This window comes from Drosophila elegans, unplaced genomic scaffold (assembly GCF_018152505.1).
Source record: "Drosophila elegans isolate 14027-0461.03 unplaced genomic scaffold, ASM1815250v1 contig_183, whole genome shotgun sequence".
Classification (NCBI taxonomy): domain Eukaryota; kingdom Metazoa; phylum Arthropoda; class Insecta; order Diptera; family Drosophilidae; genus Drosophila; species Drosophila elegans.
In genome coordinates, this window is record NW_024545550.1 from 12162483 (window position 1) to 12188111 (window position 25629).

A 25629-nucleotide genomic window follows, 5' to 3' on the forward strand; every position below is an offset into this window, starting at 1 on the left:
AGCCGTTGAAAGTGCCTCAGAACCAACTATATAACTAAACATATAAAGCCAAACGAAAGTTAACCAATGGAAAAAACCAACAAAAAAAAGAAAGAAAAACAAAAAGAGAACAATACAGTACCGAAAAGTCATAACTCATAATCAACAAATCTCATACTATTACAAAACCCTATTGTAAATTAAGCGCAAAAAGTGTAAAGTCGAACAAAGAAAAAACCAAAAAAAACTGAAGAACTTGTAGAAAAACAACAAAAATAATGATAACAAGAACTAAGCAAATTATTCACATACTATATATGGGGCCAGAATAGTCCGTAAGTGTTTCGGGTAAAAATCGCATTTCGCAATGTTAAATGTAAGCCATAACCACCTCTATATATATATATATATATTTATAAATATATGTAAATATGATATATAGATAGCTAATGTTTGTTAAGCCACGATCATGATCATGAATGAAAAAGCCAAAGCAAAAGCTAACAAAAGCTGTAGCTGTGAAGCACCGAAGCTGGAAAATCGAAACAGATAACAGATAACAGATAACACCAGACCCAACCAACCAACAACAATATCAATAACAACAACAACTACAGCTTTCTATATAGACACCACAGAATAACAGAAAACCGACCAAAGAAAACCCAAAAAAAAAAACAACCAGTCAGTCAGTCAGTCACAGCAGTTACAGCAACCAAACCATTTGAAATCGCCCGTTTCAGATGTACAATAACTACACGGGCGCCAGCGGAAGCAGTCCCCCATTGCCGGACATTATCGGCCAGTACTACGGTCCGGGACCCCTGTCCTACGGATCGGCCAATGGTTACGGCCCCCTCGGCGGCGGCGTCGGCGGCGGTGGCTACGACCTGTACGGCCCATCGACTTCAACGGCAGCTGGGGGATACGGACTTTACGATCCGCAGATATACGGACCCTGCCAAACGTCGCCGATCCGGCGAAGGCGGTATAGCATCGCCGGCCTGCCGTCGGCCACCATGTACAATGATGTCTACGGCTATCCGGCGCCACCGTTGCAACAGACCAGCTCCTCCAATATCGTCAATCTGCTGAACGAGGCCCACAAGTCGATATCGCGCAGCTCGCAGATCCTCAATCTCACGAACCAGGCCCGTCAACTGGGCCAGCTGGTGACCACGCCCACGGGCACGGGCATGGGACTGGGCCGCGTGGTGTCCAGCTACCCCACCCTGCATCCGGGTGACACCTCGCCGCCGTACCTCAACGACAACCTCATGCAGATGTCGACGAGCTTCTCCTCGCAGCCGAACATGTACTTCCAGCCGCAGGCGCAGCAGGTCCTGCCCACGCAACTGACGGCGGCACAGAGTGCGGCTGCGGCGGCGGCACGACTCCGGCCGGCCTACTCGGTGACGAACCTGGTGTCCAGCTACCCGACGACGACGGCGGCGGCGGCGGCCACGACGGCGGGGGGCTATGGCTGCAAGTACGGGGGTGGCTACGGCGTGAGTCCCTACCAGAGCGATCTGGGCTATCTGGGCAATCCGCTGGTCCCCTTCCAGCAGCAGCGCCAGCTGATGGCCCACCAGTCGCTGCACGCCTCCAATCCCGCCATATCGCAGTACTACCAGAATCAGGGGGGGCAGATGGGGTCAGGATCGGCCGCCGCTCTGGCCTACAACCTGCAGCAGCAGTTCGCCGGCACGCAGCACTACGGGGGAGGAGCGCAGGGACCGCCGTTGGGACACTCGCACATTCAGGCGTCGGTGCAGCAGCAGATGCATCCGCAGTACCAGTACCATGTGCACCAGCATCAGAATCACCTGCAGACCCATCCGCTGGCGGCGCTGGCCAACACGAGCGGCCCCTTTGGCGGCACGCTGGCCAGCAGTGCCCGGGACTATGTGGACGGACTGCATCATGCGGCCCACTCACATACGCATCCGCATCAGCATCAGCATCCGATCTCGCATCCGCATTCGCACCACCCAACCGCATCGCATCATACGCATCACACGGCATATCCGCACTCGCATTCGCACCATCAGCAGCTCCAGCAGCAGCAGCATCAAGCCCACCATCACCACCATCTGCCATACTCGAAACTAGACTTAGATTACCCGAAACTGCCGCAAGAGCATAAGCGACAAGTAAGTTTTAAATTTGACGTAGACACGCTATCCCTAGATTCCTAAAAAAAAAAAAACTTTGAAACCCTTGAAAATCATCACCCCCTGAAATATAACCACCCCCAACATTGAAATTCAACTCATCGAAAGATCATCGAGATCATCAATCAGAATCAGAATCAGAATCAGCATCATCTGTATCCTATGATAACAACAATCAGAGAACGAACGAACGAACGTAAGAACCCAATTGGAAGGTTAGAGCGTCTATATGGGCATACCCTATAGCCTATATAGACAACTGGCCGATCTGCATTTAACGCTTTCCTCTGCATCAACCAGTTCTCGCGTAGGGAGAAGATAAGACACCAAGTATTATACATACAATATACAACATATATGATAATAATGTGGAATACTCTTAGTAGATCTAGGATAAGACAAGTTCGCAATGGAGTGTGGCGAGGGAGAACTATTGTTTCATGTGCCATTTTAAAGTAGCAACAGTAAAAGCGAAACAAAAAGTTATGATTTTTTGATTTTCGTTCTTTGCATAGAGCACTCAGGGCATACAAAAAAAAAAAATAAAACCGATTTCAAATTGTTGTGGATGTTGTTTATTTTTGTTTTTTTTTTTGTGGAAATTGTAGAACCTTGCTCTTGACTCTCAAAGATAAAAGACTGTATATAAAACTAAATGAGATTTACTCACAAATAACAACAATTTATATATACACAAAAACCAAAAATGCGAAATGAAATAACATTTACTTTAAACTTGTCTCGCCTGTGAAAGTTGCAAGTTTTGCGAGCTGATAAAACGAAAAACCAAAAAACCAAAAAACCAAAAAACGAAAAAACCAAAACGAAGCTTAACATTTTATTAAATCAAAACCTATAGAGTAACTCGTACTTAGTATGAACATTCGACAACTTAGCCAATTGTTAGTGCAGCACAGACACACACTCTATCTATATCTATAAGAGTAATCGAATAAGTAACGAGCCCTTGCATGGTCCTATTAATTCCACGCCATCAAGGACCTCCTGTACCCAACCTACTAACTACCTATTAACTAACCAGAAGCCTAACCAGCCCCATTATAACTTTTTCTCTCGCATTAGTGGGCATAAGTTGCATAGAGCCATTATTTACCTACGTAACTTAACTTTCTTCCGCCCCGTATATATGTAACACTAAGTTTTAACTCCCCCAAAAGCCTTCCCCAGCAAAAGCAAATGCAAGAGTTATAAACAAACTAGCGTGTGATTAGCAATGAAGGTCAATTATGAACGAAAACATGGAAATTTATATGTGCAATCTAGAACCGATTAGGTGGAGATCAAATCGAATCGAAACGAATCGAAACGAATCGAATCGCAACGGATCGAATCGAACTGGTTGAATTAGTTTTTGTGTGTCTGAGACATCAAGCAAAGTGAAACGAAGAAGCATTCAAAATGTGTCTATGCAAATATTGTATTGTATTATTATTATTATTATTATGTATTCGACTCAACTAGTGTTTGTATTTCGTATTCGAAGAAGCGCTTTATACACTCGAAAAAACGATAGGCATCGATAAGTATACAAAAAAATAATGAATGCCAGAATGCTAATCCATTGAACCTCTGGTAAAAATTTTGTTCTTTTTCATGCCCCAAATCAAAAACCAAAATTGATTAAAACTCACAATGAGCGCATGCTATGCTATTGAATACTTTTTAGTCGGACTTTCGATTATAACGTGCTAACTTGTTTTTTGTGCTTGAAAAATCGAAAATTTATGCATAGATATTTCTCAAAGAAAGAAAAAATTCTTGTTAAAGTAGTGGTTAAATATATATACTAGATGAATCGATACGGAGAAATGAATCTGGAGTTACTTTAATTTTGCCTAGTCGTAGTTTGTAGTTCGAGAACCCCGTAAAATATGCAGCAATCTTATAACAAAAACAAAAACAGAAATTGTGTTCATAGATAAACTTTTTTCAATTGTTTATATATATGTATATATATATATATATATATATACATGTGAGCGTAACCGAAAGATAAAAAGCTTATCACTAGCCAATTCGAAAGACAGCACTTCTGTGCGAGCGTGTGAATAGATAAGTAGATAAAAAGATACAAAGATACAAAGATACTATCCACTAGCTTTTCCTACTTCTGTTGTTCTTGTTGCTCAGCCAAACTTGATTCTCCTTTTCGACTCAGTTTGATTTGTAACCTTTTTCTACAAGACGACGAACAGAACAAGAAACGAGGCATTTGAATATTGATATAAGATATACACATTATACATAACACTCTATATACTTGTATTGTATTTGAATAATTATGGTTAATATTCTGATTATACGCATATACATTTATGGTCCCACGGGATTTACTATTTATACAATGATTTAACTGTAAACCTAATTAAGATTGCATTCAGACTTAATTCCGACAAGCAAGAATATTCTCGAAATCTGTTTAACTTAATCTAAGCTGTAAGCATTATAAAATGGAAACTTTTCGAAAGCAAACAATAAAATTACATACGAAAACCGAACGTCGAACATCGTTCCGAAAAAGCAACCAAACCAGTGAACTAGTCTGAGCCCTAAAAGAAACCACCAAACACACACCAAAACCGAACACACCCACACCCACAACAGCACACGGTAATACCAAAAAAAGGACACCCATCGAAGGCAACGGGTGCCAAACTAAACCAAAATATATATCATATAAAGGGGGGATTTTGGGGGGGCCCCAAGACATTCTCCATCCACCAACTCTCATCCTCTGCAAAGCGTAAGCTCGCTGTCCGCACCTCTTAATCGCTCATTTCACACTCAGTTGCAACAGCAAATGATACTTTGAGACAACAAGCAGACCAAGAACACCAACCACCACGTATCTGTAGTCCTGGCTAAGGATCCGTTCCCGGCCCAGGCAACCTCAATGTGTGGCAACACTCTCTGATCTAATTTTATCTGTACTTGTTCCTTTCCAACCCCTCAATCGAATCAAACAAACAAAACTCCACCCACCTCCCAACCAACCGAATCGAATCGAATCGAATCGAAATCCCAGCTGGACGAATTCCGTCTTGAAATACAGAGAAGGGATCAAGAGATCCTGGCGATGGCGGCCAAAATGAAAACCCTCGAGGAGCAGCATCAGGTAAATTGAAACGCTCGCGCGCGCCCAAGTTTGTCGTTTGCACAGTAAAGTAATTCCCGTCAGGACTACCAGCGGCACATAGCGGTGCTCAAGGAGTCGCTATGTGCCAAAGAGGAGCACTACAACATGCTGCAGACGGACGTCGAGGAGATGCGCGCCCGCCTCGAGGAGAAGAACCGCCTGATCGAGAAGAAGACCCAGGGCACGCTGCAGACGGTCCAGGAACGCAATCGCCTCACCAGCGAGCTCACCGAGCTCAAGGACCACATGGACATCAAGGACCGCAAGATCAGCGTCCTGCAGCGCAAGGTTAGACTCGCAATCCCTCCACCCTCCCAATTCCTTGCAGATACATCTGGCTATATCGTTTTCGCCCATAGTATCGTAAAAACAAGGTCAACACAAATTATGGCTTTGTAGAATCTTCTCAGGAGTTCAAGAAGTCTTTTAGTTTAAACATATAAAATAGGCATTACAATTTTATTATAAATTATAGATAAATATAAAAATAAATGTTTTTTATAAATTACATTTAGCTTGAACAGTATAAGACAAAAATGTTTTATTTAATTTATTTAGACTAACAAACGTTAACAAATTACTATTAACAAATCTTACTAACTCCCAAAAAAAAATGATACTAATAGGTACAAATTAGTTGGGAGGATAAATTAGAGTGGATCAAAATTATTCCCAAAATATGAGGAGATTTTTAAATAATAGTTTTTTTTTAATTAAATGTATTTTAGTTACAGTTTGTAAATCTCCCGAGGTTATAGAAACTCTATATCAATTGCCAAAATAGAGTAGAATGGTAGTCGAATAAAATATGCAGCTTGTGTTTAGGTCAACATTGAGCAATCCCCATTTCGAGTGCTAGCTTGTCAATGCCCGCTCTCTTCCACTAGATCGAGAACCTGGAGGATCTGCTGAAGGAGAAGGACAACCAGGTGGACATGGCGCGGGCCCGTCTGTCGGCCATGCAGGCCCACCACAGCAGCTCCGAGGGCGCCCTGACCAGCTTGGAGGAGGCCATCGGCGACAAGGAGAAGCAGATGGCACAGCTGCGGGACCAGCGCGACCGGGCCGAGCACGAGAAGCAGGAGGAGCGGGATCTGCACGAGCGCGAGGTGGCCGACTACAAGATCAAGCTGCGCGCCGCCGAGAGCGAGGTGGAGAAGCTGCAGACGCGGCTGGAGCGGGCGGTCACCGAGCGGGAGCGGCTGGAGATCAAACTGGAGGCGTCGCAGAGCGAGCTGGGCAAGTCGAAGGCCGAGCTGGAGAAGGCCACCTGCGAAATGGGCCGGAGCAGCGCCGACTGGGAGTCCACCAAGCAGCGGATCGCCCGCCTGGAGCTGGAGAACGAGCGGCTGAAACACGATCTGGAACGTTCGCAGGTACTCGTGCATTATGACCAGTTCCCCACCCCACCGACTTTACCCAATAACGTATCATACTACTATCATACTTCAGTCTGTTCGTATGTATGTTTGCGCTGTGTAAATATAATCGAAAGACTTGCATACATACTGCTATTGATAATCTATGAACCCATATGCATACACATATCTATGTGCTATCTGTATCTACATCTATATCTATATCTATATCTATACTATATATATATCTGTATCTGAATATGTATTTACATGTACACATTACGCATCCCAACTACCCAACAACAACTACAACAATAATAATAATAACTACAACATCAACCAATCAACCTAAAAATATAAATAAAAAACTCACCCAACAAAAAACCAAATATAGATGCAGCTAGAAGAACAGACCACACTACACAAAGTAAGCCCAAAAATCCAAATTCCAAACTTCCAATTACCAACTAGATTGCATAATATCGAGAATCGTAGCTTTCGAGTAAAGTAGTTTGAATTCTAAACAATTTAAAGTTAAAAGTATTCATTTTGAGATTGTAATCGAATATAGTATTCTGTAAGATCGTAAATTAACTCATTTATCTTGTTTTCATAAAGATAACACGAATCATAATGTCGATTATAGAAATTAGTTCCTAACGAAAACGTGTCGAATATCGCTATTATGCAAAAAGCGCACCTTTTATGTATCGCAAACCCATATATCGTATGTCGTACCATGTAACCAGCACTCGTTACTATGCAGAACACGTAATATTTTGTTTGCCTGCCCTCAACTGAACTTTCATTCGCCATTTAGAGCCAGCAGGCTGAAGTCTTACTTAGCCAACCAAAGCAATCAAAGCAACCAAGCCACCACCCACCACCAACGATTTCAGATCCGATAAAGCCCTGACATATTGCGCACTTAGATACTTAGACAGGATTAGCAGCACTCGCCTAGTCGCCTAGACGCCTAGTTGGGTTTTGATTTAATCGCTGTGCAGACAACTGAAGGTGTGAATGAGTTGAATTGCCGCCGAACATGCATATGTTACATACGTACCTATAAGCGTACCCTAAGATTAAGATATAAAACTATGTTCGTATCGTACTCTTGCAGAATGTACAAAAGTTAATGTTCGAAACGGGCAAGATATCGGTAAGTCGGCCAAAGCCGCTCACCCAGCCTAGTCCACAAAACGCAATAGCAGCCTGAAGTTCTATTTAGACCCAAAAAGCAGCTCCTCACGCCTTTCGTATTTCGAATTTCGATATCGAAATCGAAATCGAATTTAGAGAAACAAGCGTCAAATGCACCCAAAGCACAAATATCTATCCAAATCCGAATCCAAATCCAAAAATCTCATTGAATCATTCACAGCTTCTCATGGATTGGATCCATTTGTAATCAGCTCGCCTGCTGGACTCTCATTCATAAACATCACATCAACCGTATTCGAAACCTTTTTAATGAACACTTAATGAACATTTGCCAATGCCTTTAACTGCTTTCGATTGTTGTTTTGCACTTGTTATCCGCCCCCATTTGTGGTCAACCAACTAATTTCAATGTTTCCCGTTTCGCCGAAAGACAACGTTTGGCCGGACCACGATGACCACGTCCCAGGAGCTGGATCGCGCCCAGGAGCGGGCCGACAAGGCCTCGGCCGAACTGCGACGCACCCAGGCCGAGCTGAGAGTCACGCAGGTATGGTCCACAAACTCCCCCATTTGCCTGCGAACCGAGACAGCCATACTCTATACATATATCGATATGCATATCCGAATGCTCTTTTAGTTTAGCCTTACATATATTATTTACCTATACGTTACTGTATAAATCTCGAACTCCGAATCCAATCGCAATTGCAAGTGCAATTCTCATATACAACTATCTGTATGTGTGTATATATATATATTGATATTTATCGTAATATAAATCGTAACTCGGTGTGCGTGTGCTTTGTTGATGGACCAAACTTTCGCCTGGCAATGAGGAGATCTCTTCACACCCACACAGAACACAATCGAGGGACCCCACCCACCTGTCTATAACTTTCTCTGCTGCAACATGCCATCCCAAATTACACACACAAACCAACCAACCCGAGCACTTGCTATGGCCAAACATGCTGAGTCCTTTTCACTAGGGATAATGGGATAAAGTTGTTCAACGCGATTTAAACTCCTTTTATTTTGTTTGCTTCTTTCGTAACTCTAACATTAACTTTAACGTAACCGTAACCGTAATTGTAAATGTAGTAAGCTGTAATTGTAATTGTAAAATTTATTGCGAATACCACTGTTGAGACAATGTATACTAAAACCAAACTCTATCCAAACCGTTGTGCTTACATTCATTCTCTATATATAGGGCGAAACTGAAAAACGTTTTGTGAGTAAACCGCTTCCAAACAATCAATCAATCAAACAAGTTCTTAGTAAAGCAACTAACCGTAATTGAATTCGATTGCAAACTTGAACTGCATCTGACTATGCCAAAGTAATCCAAAGAAAACCCAAAACGAAAACCAAACAAAAAAAAAGATAACCAAAGCTAGTTGCAATCTGTCACTTGTTCAATTTAATGTAACTTGCATTGCCTGAAGTACTAACATAGCCATACCAGCATATACATACCCATACACACATGCCTATAAATATAGCATAAACATACATCGAATGACCTTGTACGATTTAATGCCCTGAGCTCATCTGCCACGTTTCCGGTAAACCTGCCCCAAAACCGGATGAAAGCAAAGTATGACAAAGTAATTCCGGTAGCTCAGCTTTTGGAGCATTTTCCCCAGGACTTTTACCCAACACACAGAAACGAACAAAAACGGACAGAAGGAAGCGGAAAGTTGCTTATATGCCCAGTTAATTGACTCAACTGCTCACTCGCTCTCACAAAAACATTGACACCCACACATCCGCTAGCATTTCGAACGCACACTTTGCCTTACTTTGCTCTCGCACTTTCTCTAATTTCCCCTTACTTTCCTCTTGCACTAATGAGCCATCTGTGGTCGTTTACTTCATCACGTACTCATTCTCAAATGCCCGCCATGTGTTGGCCCAGAGTTTTCGGGTCCGTCTGTTCTAAGCCATTACCCTTTTATTTTCTGCCATTCCATAATAGTATTGCCTTTTCTACATCCGATTAAAGTGTTTTGCAAAATATCCCAGAATAAAGTTTGTTAGATATCTCTAATTTCTTTCCCTTTTCCGCTTATAACAATTTTCACAAAAAAAAAAAAAAAAAAAAAAAAAAAATAAAAATTTTTTGTTTAAAATACTTTGTTAAATCTTTAACTAATATTCAAGTCCCCCAATCTCTTACAACCTTAAAAACCACTTCCATGAAAAGCTATTTTCTCCAAACTGTCCACCTTTCTCTTAATTTTCTCGATTCCTGCGCTATATCTCTCTCAATGTCAGCCGCTCGCTCGCAGCATTAATCGCTCTCTATCGCTCGCTAGTCGTTGTGATCGTGTTCGTAATCGTTATTGTAATTTAAGTACTATTTGTCGTTATATTTGTCGTTTGTCACCTTAATCCTCTGTTTTGTGTCTACTAATCAGTCAGACATTCAGTCAGTCAGTCAGTCAGTCGAATCAGTCAGTCGAATCAATCATTTAAGAACCTTTGTCCCACATAATGGCCTGTAAATAATATCCGTTATCCAACATCCACTCTACCCCACCTCTACAACATGATAAACCCTTCGATCCCACGATCGATTGATAACGAATCATTCGAAAATCGACCGAAAAACCTGAAACCTGAAACCTCAAACCAAAACCACAACAGTCGGATGCGGAAAGGGCACGTGAGGAGGCGGCCGCCCTGCAGGAGAAGCTGGAGAAGAGCCAGGGCGAGGTGTACCGGCTGAAGGCGAAACTGGAGAATGCCCAGGGAGAGCAGGAGAGCCTGCGCCAGGAGCTGGAGAAGGCGCAGAGCGGTGTCTCGCGCATCCACGCCGATCGTGACCGGGTAGGCAAAACTAACTAAGCACCCAACCGATAAAGACACATAAAACACAACCAACCGACCAACCGATCAACCAACCTCTACATCCTCACTTACCCAACCACCCATCCGTTGCACAGGCCTTCTCCGAGGTGGAAAAGATCAAGGAGGAGATGGAGCGCACCCAGGCCACGTTGGGCAAGTCGCAGCTGCAGCACGAGAAGCTGCAGAATTCGCTGGACAAGGCCCAGAACGAGGTCGATCATCTGCAGGACAAGCTGGACAAGGCGGGCACGGAGAACCGTCGTCTGGTGCTGGAGAAGGAGAAGCTCACCTACGACTACGACAACCTGCAGTCGCAGTTGGACAAGGCCTTGGGCCAGGCGGCCAGGATGCAGAAGGAGCGGGAGACCCTCTCCCTGGACACGGATCGCATTCGCGAGAAGCTGGAAAAGACGCAGGTATGCCCGGATCCCAATTCCAGCCTACTCCTCCGCCCCCCAGAAACCAAACACACCAAACCACACACACACAAACACACACCCATCTTCGAAGAGACTAGCTAACCGAAAATCTGTGACTGTAAACGTAACTGTGTTGTGCTAACCCCCCCCGAGAGATAGACTATTAACTAACACCACTGAAACCTCGCTTAGATCGATGTGATTGCTATTGCTTAACACCCAAATTCCCATATTCCCAAAACCCCTTTAACCTCCAAACCCGCCTTGTACATAACTATAACTATTTATCCCTAACATATATCTCTACGTATGCGTAACTATCTTTCAACTGTCACAAACCACATCACTCATAATAAAAAAAAAACGAAAAACACACAACTACGCAATGCCAGGTGCAACTGGGTCGCATCCAGAAGGAGCGGGACCAGTTCTCCGACGAGCTGGAGACGCTCAAGGAGCGCTCGGAGTCGGCGCAGACCCTCCTGATGAAGGCGGCCCGCGACCGGGAGGCGATGCAAACGGATCTGGAGGTCCTCAAGGAGCGCTACGAGAAGTCGCACGCCATCCAACAGAAACTGCAGGTAATTGACACCCAACAGGTATCCGCTGCCAGCAAAGCGACCAAAACGAAACCCAAAGCAATTGGCCATCCATCCCCAAAACTAAAAACTAAACTCTATACTAAAATACATTGTCTGTACTGCATATTGTTATTGAAAAACCGCATGAGAACTGGACTGAAAACCCAGCATAAATTGGCTGTTTGTGTAAATCAGTAGCTAAATGCCATTGGCCAAGTCAGTAGCACAACCATATCATGCCAATCCCTTTGCTTTTGTTATTGTAGATGGAGCGCGACGATGCGGTCACCGAGGTGGAGATCCTCAAGGAGAAGCTGGACAAGGCGCTGTATGCCAGCCAGAAGCTGATCGACGAGAAGGACACCTCCAACAAGGAGTTCGAGAAGATGCTGGAGAAGTACGATCGGGCGCAGAACGAGATCTATCGCCTGCAATCGCGATGCGACACGGCGGAGGCGGATCGTGCCCGCCTCGAAGTGGAGGCGGAACGATCGGGACTGGCCGCCGGCAAGGCACGCGAGGATCTGCGCAAACTGCAGGACGAGAGCACCAGGCTGCAGGAGGCCTGCGATCGGGCAGCGCTCCAGCTGAGCCGCGCCAAGGAGTGCGAGGACAATGCGCGCAGCGAGCTGGAGCACAGTCGCGATCGCTTCGACAAGCTGCAGACGGACATACGGCGGGCGCAGGGCGAGAAGGAACACTTCCAGTCGGAGCTGGAACGGGTCACCTACGAGCTGGAGCGGGCCCATGCCGCCCAGACGAAGGCGGGCGCCAGCGTGGAGGCGGCCAAGGAGGAGGCCGCCCACTATGCCGTCGAGCTGGAGAAGATGCGCGACCGGTACGAGAAGAGCCAGGTGGAGCTGCGCAAACTGCAGGACACCGACACCTTTGGCCGGGAGACGCGACGCCTCAAGGAGGAGAACGAGCGGCTGCGCGAGAAGCTGGACAAGACGCTGATGGAGCTGGAGACCATACGCGGCAAGTCGCAGTACGAGTCGGAGTCGTTCGAGAAGTACAAGGACAAGTACGAGAAGATCGAGAACGAGGTGCAGAACATGGAGTCCAAGCTGCACGAGACCAGTCTGCAGCTGGAGCTCTCGAAGGGCGAGGTGGCCAAGTTGCTGGCCAACCAGGACAAGCAGCGATCCGAGCTGGAGCGGGCCCACATCGAGCGGGAGAAGGCGCGCGACAAGCACGAGAAGCTGCTGAAGGAGGTCGATCGTTTGCGCCTGCAACAGTCCTCGGTGAGCCCCGGCGATCCGGTCCGCGCGTCGACGTCCTCCTCATCCGCTCTGTCCGCTGGCGAGCGGCAGGAGATCGACCGCCTGCGGGACCGCCTCGAGAAGGCCCTGCAGTCGCGCGACGCCACCGAGCTGGAGGCCGGTCGCTTGGCCAAGGAACTGGAGAAGGCGCAAATGCATCTGGCCAAGCAGCAGGAGAACACCGAGTCCACGCGCATCGAGTTCGAGCGCATGGGCGCCGAGCTTGGGCGACTGCACGATCGCCTCGAGAAGGCCGAGGCCGAGCGGGAATCGTTGCGGCATGCGAACAAGGCAGGTGGTGCCGCTGCCGGTGGCGGAGCCGGTGGTGCCCCCCATCCGCAGCTGGAGAAGCACGTGCAGAAGCTCGAGTCCGATGTCAAGCAGCTGGCCGTGGAGCGGGAGCAGCTGGTGCTGCAGCTGGAGAAGAGCCAGGAGATCCTCATGAACTTCCAGAAGGAGCTGCAGGCCGCCGAGGTGGAGCTGCAGAAGACGCGCGAGGAGAACCGCAAGCTGCGCAACGGCCACCAGGTGCCGCCGACCGCCGCCGCCCAGCCCGCCGGAGCCTCGCCGGCCGAAATCCAGGCCATGCAGAAGGAGATCCAGGCGCTGCAGCAGAAGCTCCAGGAGTCGGAGCGCGCCCTGGCCGCCGCTGGTCCCCAGCAGGCCCAGGCCCAGGCTGCAGCGGCAGCGGCAGCGGGAGCGAGTCGCGAGGAGATCGAGACGTGGCGCAAGGTCATCGAGCAGGAGAAGGGGCGTGCCGACATGGCCGACAAGGCGGCCCAGGAGATGCACAAGCGCATTCAGGTGAGGATGGGGGCGAATTGGTCAAGCCTATTGCAGATGCAACTCAGCACAAGACAACTTAACCACTTTCTAACACATTTCAAATCACTTATTTTAACACATTTTTTTAAGTCAATATGTAAGTATTTAACATTATCATTTGGTAGTTAGTTCCTTATGGGTTCTGTGTTTCAAATTACTTTTAATGGAATGTTTTTGAAAATACCCAACAAAACTTGTTCACATTTTAAATACCAGACAAGACAAGAGTGAATAATATACGCTTGGCCTTTACCCGCTTAGCTTATGGACCAACACATCAAGGACCAGCACGCCCAGATGCAAAAGATGCAGCAGCAGATGCAACAGCAGCACCAGCAGGCGGCGCAGCAGCAGCAAAGCGCAGCAAGTGCCGGCGGAGCGGACGCCAAGGAACTCGAGAAGGTCAAGGGCGAGCTGCAGGCGGCCTGCACCGAGCGAGATCGCTTCCAGCAGCAGCTGGAACTTCTGGTCACAGAGCTGGAAAAGAGCAAGGTAAGTTAACTATTTCGGTACAAAAAAAGGAGTCTTACTAACCAAGAGTACCTTCCCCAGATGTCCAACCAAGAGCAGGCCAAACAGCTTCAGACCTCGCAGCAACAAGTGCAGCAACTACAACAGCAGGTGCAACAGTTGCAGCAGCAGATGCAGCAACTGCAGCAGGCTGCCAGTGCGGGAGCAGGCGCCACCGATGTGCAGCGCCAGCAGTTGGAGCAGCAGCAGAAGCAGCTGGAGGAGGTGCGCAAGCAGATCGACAACCAGGCCAAGGCCACCGAGGGCGAGCGCAAGATCATCGACGAGCAGCGCAAGCAGATCGACACCAAGCGCAAGGACATGGAGGAGAAGGAGAAGAAGATGATCGAGTTCGACGTTCAGTTGCGCAAGCGCAAGGAGCAGATGGACCAGCTGGAGAAGTCGCTCCAGACGCAAGGAGGCGGCGCAGCGGCCGCCGGCGAGCTCAACAAAAAGCTCATGGACACTCAGCGACAGTTGGAAGCGTAAGTCTTTAATTCCAATTTAAAGGATAAGTCAAAGGAGGGATTTTTATTATTTGGCGCCCACGGGTGGATTGACATTTTTTGGTGTGTTAATACTATGATACTTTCCATTTCCCATTCCAGATGCGTCAAGGAGCTGCAAAACACAAAGGACGAGCACAAGAAGGCGGCAACCGAAACGGAGCGTTTGCTGCAACTGGTACAAATGTCGCAGGAGGAGCAGAATGCCAAGGAGAAGACCATCATGGATTTGCAGCAGTGAGTGCTTGGCTGACATAAGCATTTGACTACCTTCGACTAAAATCATTTCGTTTCTCCCCATTTTAGAGCCTTAAAGATCGCTCAAGCCAAAGTCAAACAAGCACAAACGCAACAACAGCAGCAGCAGGATGTAAGTTCATAGTAACTCAAAGATACTTGGATATCCCTAAGCCCCTTTTTCTTCCTCCATTTTAAGGCTGGGCCAGCTGGCTTCTTGAAGAGCTTTTTCTAAACAGTGCCCCCGAAAAAACAGAAAATACACACATCTACAGATGCAGATGAGGCAAAAGGAACACACCCGTACTATTTACCCAAAAGCGATAATGGAAATCCAAAACAGCAAGAAAATACCAAAAGCACTGTCTACTATTTTGTATACTACCGATGCCGATACCAATACCAACTATGCAGTATTTCTACGACTCACACATACACTATACACAAACACACACACACACACACATTTGTAAATGACACCATGTAAATGCAATGCGATATGCAAATTATTTGATATTTATGTGTATTGTGTAATTAGGTTGCCGCTATACTCAAATTGTGGATGCATTTAAAAGTCAGCTCGTATAGCGTACTTTGTAAACTCTCTTAACTTTCTCTAACTCACTAACTCAATCCTTTTTCGAACTCAAACTCGAACTCAACTTAAAGTTTATCGTTAGCCAAGACACCTTATTAGCCCAAATTTCCCCTTGAGAGCTTTCTGTCCCTCACTTTCTCTCTGTCGGTCGGAGCTGCAGAACTTAGACTACGTCCTCGGGCACTGCATCCCCCTAGTCAATCCAACACTATTTCCAGTAAGACCCACCCAGCCCCACATCAGCCATTAGTTTCCCAACTGCGCGAATGTGATGAAATCGAAACGAGGAGAAAAGCAAAGGGGTAATTGCATTACAATTGAAGAAGCAACCAACTGAGTGCTGTCTTGGACCCAGAGTGGAGCATGTACTTACAATTATCGACGATATATATATATATATGCTAGCCCCTGTTATAGTTAGTTAAACATGAACATCAGCCCATCATACGCCCACACAATCACACTGTACATAAAGCATTGGCATCAGACTCGAAGCGGAAAAAGTATATCTATACAGATACGGATACAATATGTAGAGCAATAAATGATAAACCACAGATAATACAAATATGATATGGACACAACTAACATATATTCAAAGTATGTATGTGTGTACATGTAAATTGTAGTTACATGCATTGCGATTAAAAAAATTATATTGCCTAGCCTTTAGCCGTGTACCAAAGAACTATCAATATAGACCCAAAAGGAGAACGGAGAACACTACCTACCATTCGTATCAGCTAATATGGATATTATCGATAGAAATAAACTCGAACATCAACTACAAACAAGTGCAATCTCTATTTTAATTAGTTAAATCTACACGATATCCCCACGTTCCTTAGCCCCCGACAAAATAGATCGAGTCCATTACGCAAGCTTTACCCAAGTCAGCTGTGAATGCGCATTAGTAAGAGTACTTATAAAGTAGATCGATAGTTTCAGGATCGCTCGTAAATGTTGCTTTTGGTTTAGATGAAGTGCAAAAAGTGTTATTGTTATCAGACATTAATGACTTATACCCCTATAATGCATATTTACATACCTATGGCGGCATAGTAGCAAAATGTGTACAAACTGTAGAGTACCAAATTTAAATAGCAGGAAATTAGTGTTTTCATTGAGTGCATTTTCGTTCCCTATATTTTACTTAGAAGGAAGAAAAAATCGGGAAGTGGATATATTACGTGAGATAACGTAGAACGATGTAAGGAGTTATCACTGCCAGTGTAAGCAAGAATATTGATAGAATGGAAATTTAAGGTTCGTTTAATCCTAGGGTTTATCATTAGATTATCATTTGACTTTCGGTTACTATAGAAAACCAACCACGAAGACATTCAGCAAACGACGAAGCAAAAGACACAACACAATCATATCATACAAGCCTATATCATAACCCCAAGAACGAAAGGATAGTAGACCCTAGAGGGAAACTCTTTAGCGCTTTAAATTATCCTCAGATCTTTCCACGCCCACTAGCCGAATGGAGATCGATTGTTCAATTGATAGAGTACCCCTCCACCACTTAGGTAATCGATTAACGACCAAGTAAATTACGATATAGCTGCACTCTTTGCTTTGATTTCAGTTTTGCGATCGTTCGATTTGTGTACATAAGTTAGGGTCCTCCTTTTCGCCCCATTCTCTCGCCAAAAAATAAAAGTTCCCCAACAAGTTCCTATACCAGGAGCCTCGGGTTTTACGGTGCAGCTGAAGGGTAGGAAACAATACGAGTTCGCGAGTCAAGTAACAATTAGTAACATCTTCATGCTCGACAGAAGTGTACATAAGTGTCTAGTTATGTAAGCATGACAGGAACTGTATAATATATGAAAGTTTACTATATACGATATAATGTAATCATCAATCTATATGCAGACCATTGAGAACACGAGAACAATTAACTATCGACAAATCAAACCGAACAAACTTCACCGTAGGACACATTACTCTGGCTACCGAAGCTAAAAACAAGTTAAACACCACGTTGACAATACAACCACCCACAAAAAAACACACTTTGACACCAAAAAAACACCCTTTGAACACGACCCATTTAGGATGGATGAAAGCCAACATATCTGCAGCAAGATAGCGCTAATCTCATGTTAACCGACGACAAAACAGATGATATCTTTGCGAAGCAACATTTTGAAAGCGATTTCCTAACGCTGCCAGTTAAGTTCTTGGTCACTTGGTCACTCAGTCACTTTCACCTTCGATCTCGATCTCGATTTCCAGTTATAGAAGATGAAACGTTTGCCTTTAACTACTTAACTTAACTTACCACGTATCGTATTGTTAGCCTAGATAGACTCAATTACAGCAGCAGCAGCAGCAGCAGTGACGAACAAACTGAGAATAAGAAAATGATCTAACTAACGGTCTATCTACTTATAGTATTTGCCGTAAACACTTTAATCATATTATCCCCGCCGTCGTGTACCCTACTTACAAATACAAATACAATTACAAATACAAATACGAATAAAAAACTAACGAATAGCAAGAAAAGCTTCGACAACTTTTTCTATACAAAATCTAGCGAAAATAATAAATGATAAATCAAATGATAACAAGCAAAAACACAAAATCTCGAATAATGTAATTTAGCAAATTGTAAACTCAATATAGGCACACACACACAAACACACACACACACACACTCTAACGCAGACCCGAATATCAGATGATGATAGATTAAATGAATTTATATGGGAAAGCCTCGATCGAGAGTCGATCGAGCATTACCTATCGATGAATTAACCCCAGTGTGTACTTCTCTGTACATAGACCTATATATATAATTATTTATGACTAGAGCAAAGCATACCATAGATGAAAATATAGGAATATACGGATACAAAAACATATACATAGCAGATATGGAAAGAGAGCGCAAATTATATAGATACTTCAAGCATCATCCATCAAAGTTCAAGGCCGAAGATCGTAGTCGGAGCAAAAACTTGCATAGAGAGGAGGAGGCAGAGCAGAAGTGTAAGCCCCAAGACACCAAAACACCCCAAACCGAATCCGATACCGAAATATCCGCAGAGAAATGAGAAAAACAAACAACAATTTCGTGTAAACATTTTTTTAAACAAGTTTGGTGATCTACGATATTGGTAATAATTATTGATAAATAAAAAATAAAATAAAATAAAATAAAATAAAATAAAATAAAATAAAAGGATATATATATATATATATATATACATACATATATTATACAAATATATGAAGTAAAGCCTAGTACTCAGATCGCCGAACTTTTTTGGAAAATGAAAAGGTCAGTTTTGACACAGTGTGATCAGTCAATAGATTAAAATCACCGATAGTTGAACGGCCGCACTGCGGTGTTGAATTTCAATTTTAGTTTTTACACAATTAAATTACACATTAAATCTTTATGATCCAAATAGAATTTTGCCGATCTGAGCACTAGACTTTAAGCAGGAGTAGGCAAAAATGAACGGAAACAAGGGGAGGCATACATAAAGTACGAGTAAATATTTATTATATAATGTTTTTTAAGTAACTTATAGTAAGCATTATATATACACACATATATATAAATTATACATATATGAAACTACATAAGTTTACAAGGTATATGACATAAAAAAAAAACAAAAACAACAAAAACCAAATTAAGAATCAACCACAACAACAAAGAGCAACATAAAAGGTAAACAACAACAACAAAAAAAAACGCAACCGCAGCAACTAAACAAAGTAAACGATTAGAGATGAGGTGGGAAAATATAATAATAATAAAATAAATAAATTTATTATATACATACATACATAGAAGAATATTACAAATGGGAGAAAGTCGAGCAAAATGAAAGCGAGATGAAAATGATTATTTGAAACATGTTCATTATATATAAATGTCATTACAAATGTTCTTCAAAACTGCCTACCAATAAAATATATTTCAAATAATATCAACCAGTGTTTTTTATAAATTAACTGACGTTTGGGTTGCGATTTTAGTTGAGTACTCTGGCCATGAAGATTTTTAAAATCAATTAAATACAATTTTCATCTAAAGTATTTTTGAAATTTCCGCCTTTCGACGTAGCGCTGCCACATCAAGCAAATGTAGCGTTTCCCAATTTGTACACGGCTTCTGTAAAGTAGATAAGTAAACTATAAATAAATTAAAAGTCATGTATCATATATGTAAAATGGTTTGAGCCTTTGCTAACACTATTTATTCTTTAAATCATTAATCAAAACTTTTGTGAAAATAATTGTTTTACTTAAGTTCATCAGAAAGGTTAATTTGTTAAAAACACACTTACAATTTATTTATTTATTAAAAAAATAATTTAAGGCAATAATAAATTTATTTAAAAAATAACACAACGTTCTTGTTTAATTTAAGTAGAGCAAGCAACCTACTCTTTTAAAAACTAACCTTTAAAATATATGTAAATAAAATTTTAAGTCAAGACACTGCATAGATTTTTTATATTAAGTAAATAACCATAAGTGAATAAACAACCAAGAAATGACACTAAAGAAGCAGCCAAGAAAACTACAAGAATGTACTTTTCTCCTTTTTTTGCCACTTGGAAAATGGCCTAAAGCACTTAGAAAATCAATTTTAGACCGCTGAGAATAAAGTTCCAAGTTCCAGGGAAACTTTTGCCCGCACCGCAGCGTTTAACATTCTTGTGGGATAAAATATTTGGAATGGCTGGCAAAAATTTAATCAGCCCTGGAAGAAAAACATTCATTACGGCTCCTTTATTTATTTTATCAGCTTGGAACGACAATATGCCCCAAACTCCGCTAGCGAGGCTGCAGTTAGTGGGTGCGATGGGGTTTTTTTGGGTGCTTTTTCGGGGTGTTTTTTGGGGCTTGGCAAGTGGAGCAGTGACAGCTGCCCTATAAAATATTAAAAGTCGCACACATACACAAACAAACGGGCTGCAGAACCTTGTGTGATGTAATCCATATTGCTGGAGCCATGTAACGCAGGGAAGGGTATACCAAGTGTGTATGTATATATACCCCTCTGCCTTTGTATATAAAGCACATGATTCTTATGTGCAATGCTCATTACATGGCGCCATATATTTAGAACGCTTCTGGCCCACCTACAATTGGATTACCAACAACTGGCTTGCGGAAAAAGGAAAATCGAGGGAAAAGCTCCTTGGGCGCCACACCCACCCACCCACACCCCCGCCCCTTTGTTGGCGCATGTGCCGCAGTCGACGCCACCGTCGCTGCCTCTTTTATCGATTGACCCAATTTGCTGGCACATACAAGTTGGGCGCTTCTTTATCTCACTCCCAAAGCAGCTTGTATGTATGTATGTACATAATTTGTATCATCCACCCCCGCACATTCCAATGGTTTCCTTGTCCTTTCAACGTCCTTTCCACACGGGAAAAACACCACGCTCCAAAGGGCGACTATTTATACTTAGTAGGTGCCTAAGAATTAAACTTTCGAATTAGCGCTTAACTTTAGTTCAAGGTTCTTAGAAGATTTGGGTTAAAACGTTTCTATTAATGTAGTTAATGCTCTTAAACCACTCTTTACAGTTCTTAAGCTGATTAAAAATGTTAGCTTCTGTTTTGGGCTACAAAAGTTTCTAAAAAGTTTTGAAGTTAGTTGAAATAGTTAAAATGAAACTTTGAATAAAGGCTTTTTAATAAATGCTTAGCTAATCTAGAGACTTATAAACTAGTTTTAGTCTGCCCCCAATTTATCATCCAGTGGGTTATCTTCGGTCCGAGTTCCTTCCATAAAACTCCACAAAAGATAATCAAGAAGAACGCCCATTGCAGCGTTTTGGCCTAGAAACCATAGGAAAAAAAAACATTAAAAAAGAGAAAACAAAGAACGGAGTGTGGAGAATGGAGAATGGAGAACTGGGCAAATAGTAGACTTTTGATCACGAAGAAACGACAACAAAGCGCTTGTTTGATTATGCTGGCCAAGCATAAAAACCAAACGTTCAAATGCCGCAGATACAACAAAATACGACATACAAAATACAAAATACAAAATACAGATGTACATACACACACGACACGTGTAATTGACCTACTTTCCCCACTCGAAAAAGTGTATCTGTGTGTGTGAGTGAGTTGCCTGTCCAGCTATTTGGATGCCATAGAAAAATGGAAAAGAAGAAAACGAAAAAGCGAGTGGAAAGAGCAGAAGAGACGGCTGAAAAAGCACAAAACGCAGATAAGATAAACGAAGCCACTGCGGTACAGACATATGTACATATACATATACAGACTGTTAGAACCCTGATCGTGTGTAATAAACCAGAATTTGTGTAATTAAAGCAGGGAATATGTAAAAAGTATCTTGCAGATACGAAGTACATACAAAAGAGCTTTTACAAAGCTCACAGATACGCATTAGCTGCAAAATAAAATAGTTTGTCGCCCTGTCGCCGGCCACATTTGTGGCCATGTGGCTGGCGACCTATTTACTACGGCATATCCATCAGATACATGCACAGAACAATTGCTTCAGAATACAACCAAAAAAACAAAAAAAAAAGGGGTTTTCGTTGAGATCTAGTGGAATGCGCTGACTGCGGAATCGAACAATGCTGAAAATGCAAAAATACGAAAATACGAAAATACGAAAATGTGACAAATCACCGCCCTCTGGAGGTGGCCAAAATGGAGCCCAAGCCCCGATAGGCAATTACACGCTATCTGCTGGGGCCTGCAGATAGTTTTGTTTGCTCTCCGGCGCGACACTGATAAAGGCAATTAGCAACGAACATGTGCGGCGAAACTGGAGAATCGAAAAGACCAGAAAGGCTGGCAAAACACTGAAAACGCAGCGCTAAGCGAGCAACTTAATTAATTAGTTTCGAGCGAAACGCCCCCCGCGTTTCTCCAACACAGAGAACAGAAACACCAACGAAAGTTACGAAGATAGTCTGGAAATCCCTATTGATTCGTCTAGATTCTAAATGACTTATGTTAAAATTTTTGAAAAGGAAACTTTAAGCCCTGGCAAGAAAAAAATATAATTAAAATAAAAAAAATTACTTTTGAATATATACGCCTTAGATCAACCTATAAAGAACAATGAATTGTTTCTGTGAAATGAAAAAATTACTTTAGGCCGAAGAAAATGAAAAATCAAAAAAGAATTCTCATTTTAGTAACATTATTTTCCAGGCAGTAAATATAATATTCCAAATACAAGAATTTGGTTTCCAGTGAAGGTACTTTACTGACCGCACTTTGCAGTTAGTCAGCAAAGTAGTCAGAAAGTCAGCTTGCCGTGTTTGCCGATTGTTAACACCCCGTCGTCGTCCGGCTATTTTTGCCGCTGATGTAATCACCTTTTTCAGCAAGAACAGTGCCCCCTTTCAAGAAAGAAAAACAGTCCATGTAACCAAAATCAGTTTTGATTTAGTTTCGTCAGTCGCCGGATCGCGTCGACCCGCAAAATACCCTATAACTGATTGTTTCACAGACGTAAGACAGAGAAATTACACACCGATTGGATGGCTTAACCTAAGATTAGCATTACGTTAAGATTTTGAGCCTCAGCTGGCTCAATCGGAGCGGTCCGGACTGGAGATCTGGTCGCCGGCGAAGGTCACATGGGCACTGGGTACCTGGCCCGCTGGAAGCGTTCGCACGAGCTCGGAACGGCGGCGTTTCAGCTCCTGTCGCGAGGAGCTGAGCCGCTTGCTCCTCTTCATGTTCGTGAACCGCACGTAGATCTTGCCCCGCCTCTCGGTGCGGTAGTAGTTGAGCCGCTCCTGCGGGAACAGCTGCAGGATCTCCTGCTCCAGCAGGTGGCTCCTCTGCAGGGTCAGATGCAGCTGGTTGTCCTCGTAGTAGCTGCACACCAGCTGGATGAGCAGCAGCCGCTGCACTGCATCCAGCGGCTCGTCCTGGCCAATGCGCTCGAGCAGAGTCTGCGACCGCAGGCCCGAGGCTCGCAGGATGCCCATAACACTGACCTCTTGGTCGGCCACTGCACTCTGGTCCTCTTTGCTGGCTGAGGTTCCTCCCGAGGAGCCGACCCCCGATCCAACCTCCACCGTCCTAGATTGCTGCTGCATCGGCATCGGCATCGGCATCAGCTCCTGCTTGACCAACATCATCTCGTTGGCAATCTGAGCAGGGGCCTTGTCCAGGGGCAATTGAAAGGGTACGGGCATGCTCCTTGGCTCACTGAGGGCCACCAGCGATTCCGCCGGTATGGTCTTGGCCAGTTCCTCCGACTTCTCCATGTCCTCTGGCAATTCCAATGGATGTCCCGTCACCAGGGGAGTTTGCCCCGGCCCCGGGCAGTCGGACTGCGCCTGAACCTCCGGACAGCGGCAGCCGTGACAGTGGATCGACCCCTGACTCTGACCCTGGCCATGACCACCCTGCAGCGGAACATTTAGCCAGCGACGCCATCGCTCCAAGTGGTGCTCGAAGCGAATGCGGGTCCCGAAGCGAAAGTTACGCAGCAACTCGGACAGATGATGGCGCTTGATCATCTGCAGCTCGTCCACGTTGATGGCCTCATCTGAAAAACAGTTGCGCAAAATGGTCTTCAATAGATCTTTAATAATAGAAAGTTGGTTTTCTTTCAATTACTTTTGAACCACCAAAAAAATCCATTTGAAGCAATCCAATTTTTTCGAAAATCAACTTAAATTTTATTTGTCTTAAAAAAAATAATTTTTAAATTTTTTAAAACTTTTGTTTTTAGGTATAAACTCTGTCAAACAAAACTTAAAATATACGTTAAAATTTTAAGTGCAAATTGAGGAACTGGTTTTAAGAGTAATTAAATCAACACCATTATATTTTGCTTTATTTTCTTTAAGATTTGTTTTTTGACTCCATATTTAACACGGAAAATAAAACATAGATAAGTACTTTTTATTTTATTGAAGAAATAATATATTTACTACGAGTTGTTTATAGTTCTAAATTCTCAAAGGCTAGTAGAATCATATGACCCGCAATAGTAAGAATCTTAACTGGACGAAACAAAAAGTTAAAACCAATCACCGGCGACACACTCAGGGTTAAAGTCGCGTTCTCTTTTCGCCCGCTCTTTATCCACCGCTCTTTATGAGTTTTTGTTTGTTTACCTTGCAGGTGGGGCAGCAGATCGGCGACATCCCACGACTGCAGAAGCTCGCGCAGCTCTTCGTAGTCCTCCTTTCCAGCCATGTCGAGTAGCTGTAGGCCGTGCGATTCCAGTGTGGAGTTTTCCACGGATCCAGAGCCACGTGGCATGTGTGGGGGCGATGATGTACACGGATTCATTCGACTACAACCGGGCGTACATCCTTTCTTCACGAATGAGAATGCAGCACTGAATTTTTGCAACAGGCGCGTTCTCTCCCGTTCTCACCCTCACCGCAATCGCACACACACAAAGGCGGTCACGAATACATACGGTTTTCGTTTTGGTTTCATCGCATTCTGTTCATCATCGGTTTTGTTTCGTTCATTCGTTCGTCCAACGAAGAGCGTATGTACCAAGGGCGTGGGAAAAGGGGTTTATTGCTTTGTATTATAAAGTTATACTTTAATTTTAACATAAACAGTTTTAATCTTTGCCAACTGCACATATGTTTTATATTGAAAAAAGATTTAGTTATCAAAATCCCGTTGAATCTAATCATGTCTACACCCATCATATGCATGTACATACCTGCGCTGGCGTGTGTGTACATTCGTGTGTATGTATGTAAATGCAGTGTTTTCGTGCGTTCATGTTTTTGTGTGTTGCAGGTAAGTTTGTTTCATTGTTTGTTGATAAATTTTAGCTTCAAACAGTCAACAGCTAAAGCCCCTTTTTATCTACAAATGTACATATGTATGTATGTACATACTAATTCTACTTTACATAACTTATGTGATTTTAAAAATAATTATTAATTACTCTTTTGTTTAAAGCAATTAAATCTGTTTGTAGTTCGAAACTTTATTAAATATATTTTTTTTTGTTTTTGAAAATACTTCATCTAAATAAT

The 25629-nt window shown here is 43.4% G+C and overlaps 2 protein-coding genes across 20 annotated transcripts in view; one reads left to right on the plus strand and one right to left on the minus strand.

The window, feature by feature from the left end:
- LOC108141334 (trichohyalin) overlaps window positions 1–19583 on the plus strand; it is a 38828-nt gene extending 19245 nt beyond the window's left edge. For 7 of the 19 annotated variants that reach the window (XM_017264617.2, XM_017264624.2, XM_017264618.2 and 4 more), the window contains 16 exons: window positions 723–2132; window positions 5200–5289; window positions 5353–5598; window positions 6198–6686; window positions 7063–7095; window positions 8263–8379; window positions 9046–9066; window positions 10485–10667; window positions 10784–11104; window positions 11500–11688; window positions 11955–13754; window positions 14037–14267; window positions 14328–14770; window positions 14894–15028; window positions 15098–15161; window positions 15228–19583. In XM_017264617.2, coding sequence (XP_017120106.1) covers window positions 723–2132; window positions 5200–5289; window positions 5353–5598; window positions 6198–6686; window positions 7063–7095; window positions 8263–8379; window positions 9046–9066; window positions 10485–10667; window positions 10784–11104; window positions 11500–11688; window positions 11955–13754; window positions 14037–14267; window positions 14328–14770; window positions 14894–15028; window positions 15098–15161; window positions 15228–15263 — 5808 coding nt within the window. In that variant the 3' untranslated portion in view covers window positions 15264–19583. The remainder of the gene's footprint in view (window positions 1–722; window positions 2133–5199; window positions 5290–5352; window positions 5599–6197; window positions 6687–7062; window positions 7096–8262; window positions 8380–9045; window positions 9067–10484; window positions 10668–10783; window positions 11105–11499; window positions 11689–11954; window positions 13755–14036; window positions 14268–14327; window positions 14771–14893; window positions 15029–15097; window positions 15162–15227) is intronic. The other 12 variants (XM_017264630.2, XM_017264634.2, XM_017264621.2 and 9 more) reach the window with 11 other exon arrangements.
- A 3444-nt stretch (window positions 19584–23027) lies between these two features.
- On the minus strand, window positions 23028–24999 carry LOC108141520. The gene is made up of 2 exons (XM_017264950.2): window positions 24739–24999; window positions 23028–24164 (listed from the first exon to the last, which is right to left on the minus strand). Exons 1-2 carry the CDS (start codon window positions 24914–24916, stop codon window positions 23194–23196), a joined length of 1149 nt encoding a protein of 382 aa, XP_017120439.1. The 5' UTR covers window positions 24917–24999; the 3' UTR covers window positions 23028–23193.
- Window positions 25000–25629: the final 630 nt, after the last annotated feature.

What these genes read in the sequence shown, in the direction of transcription:
- LOC108141520 (XM_017264950.2), bottom strand. Translation starts at nt 24,916, where the DNA reads ATGAATCCGTGTACATCATCGCCCCCACACATGCCACGTGGCTCTGGA. An exon ending in TCTGCTGCCCCACCTGCAAG is followed by an intron (nt 24,165 to 24,738) that starts GTAAACAAACAA and finishes ACTGTTTTTCAG; the next exon opens with ATGAGGCCATCAACGTGGAC.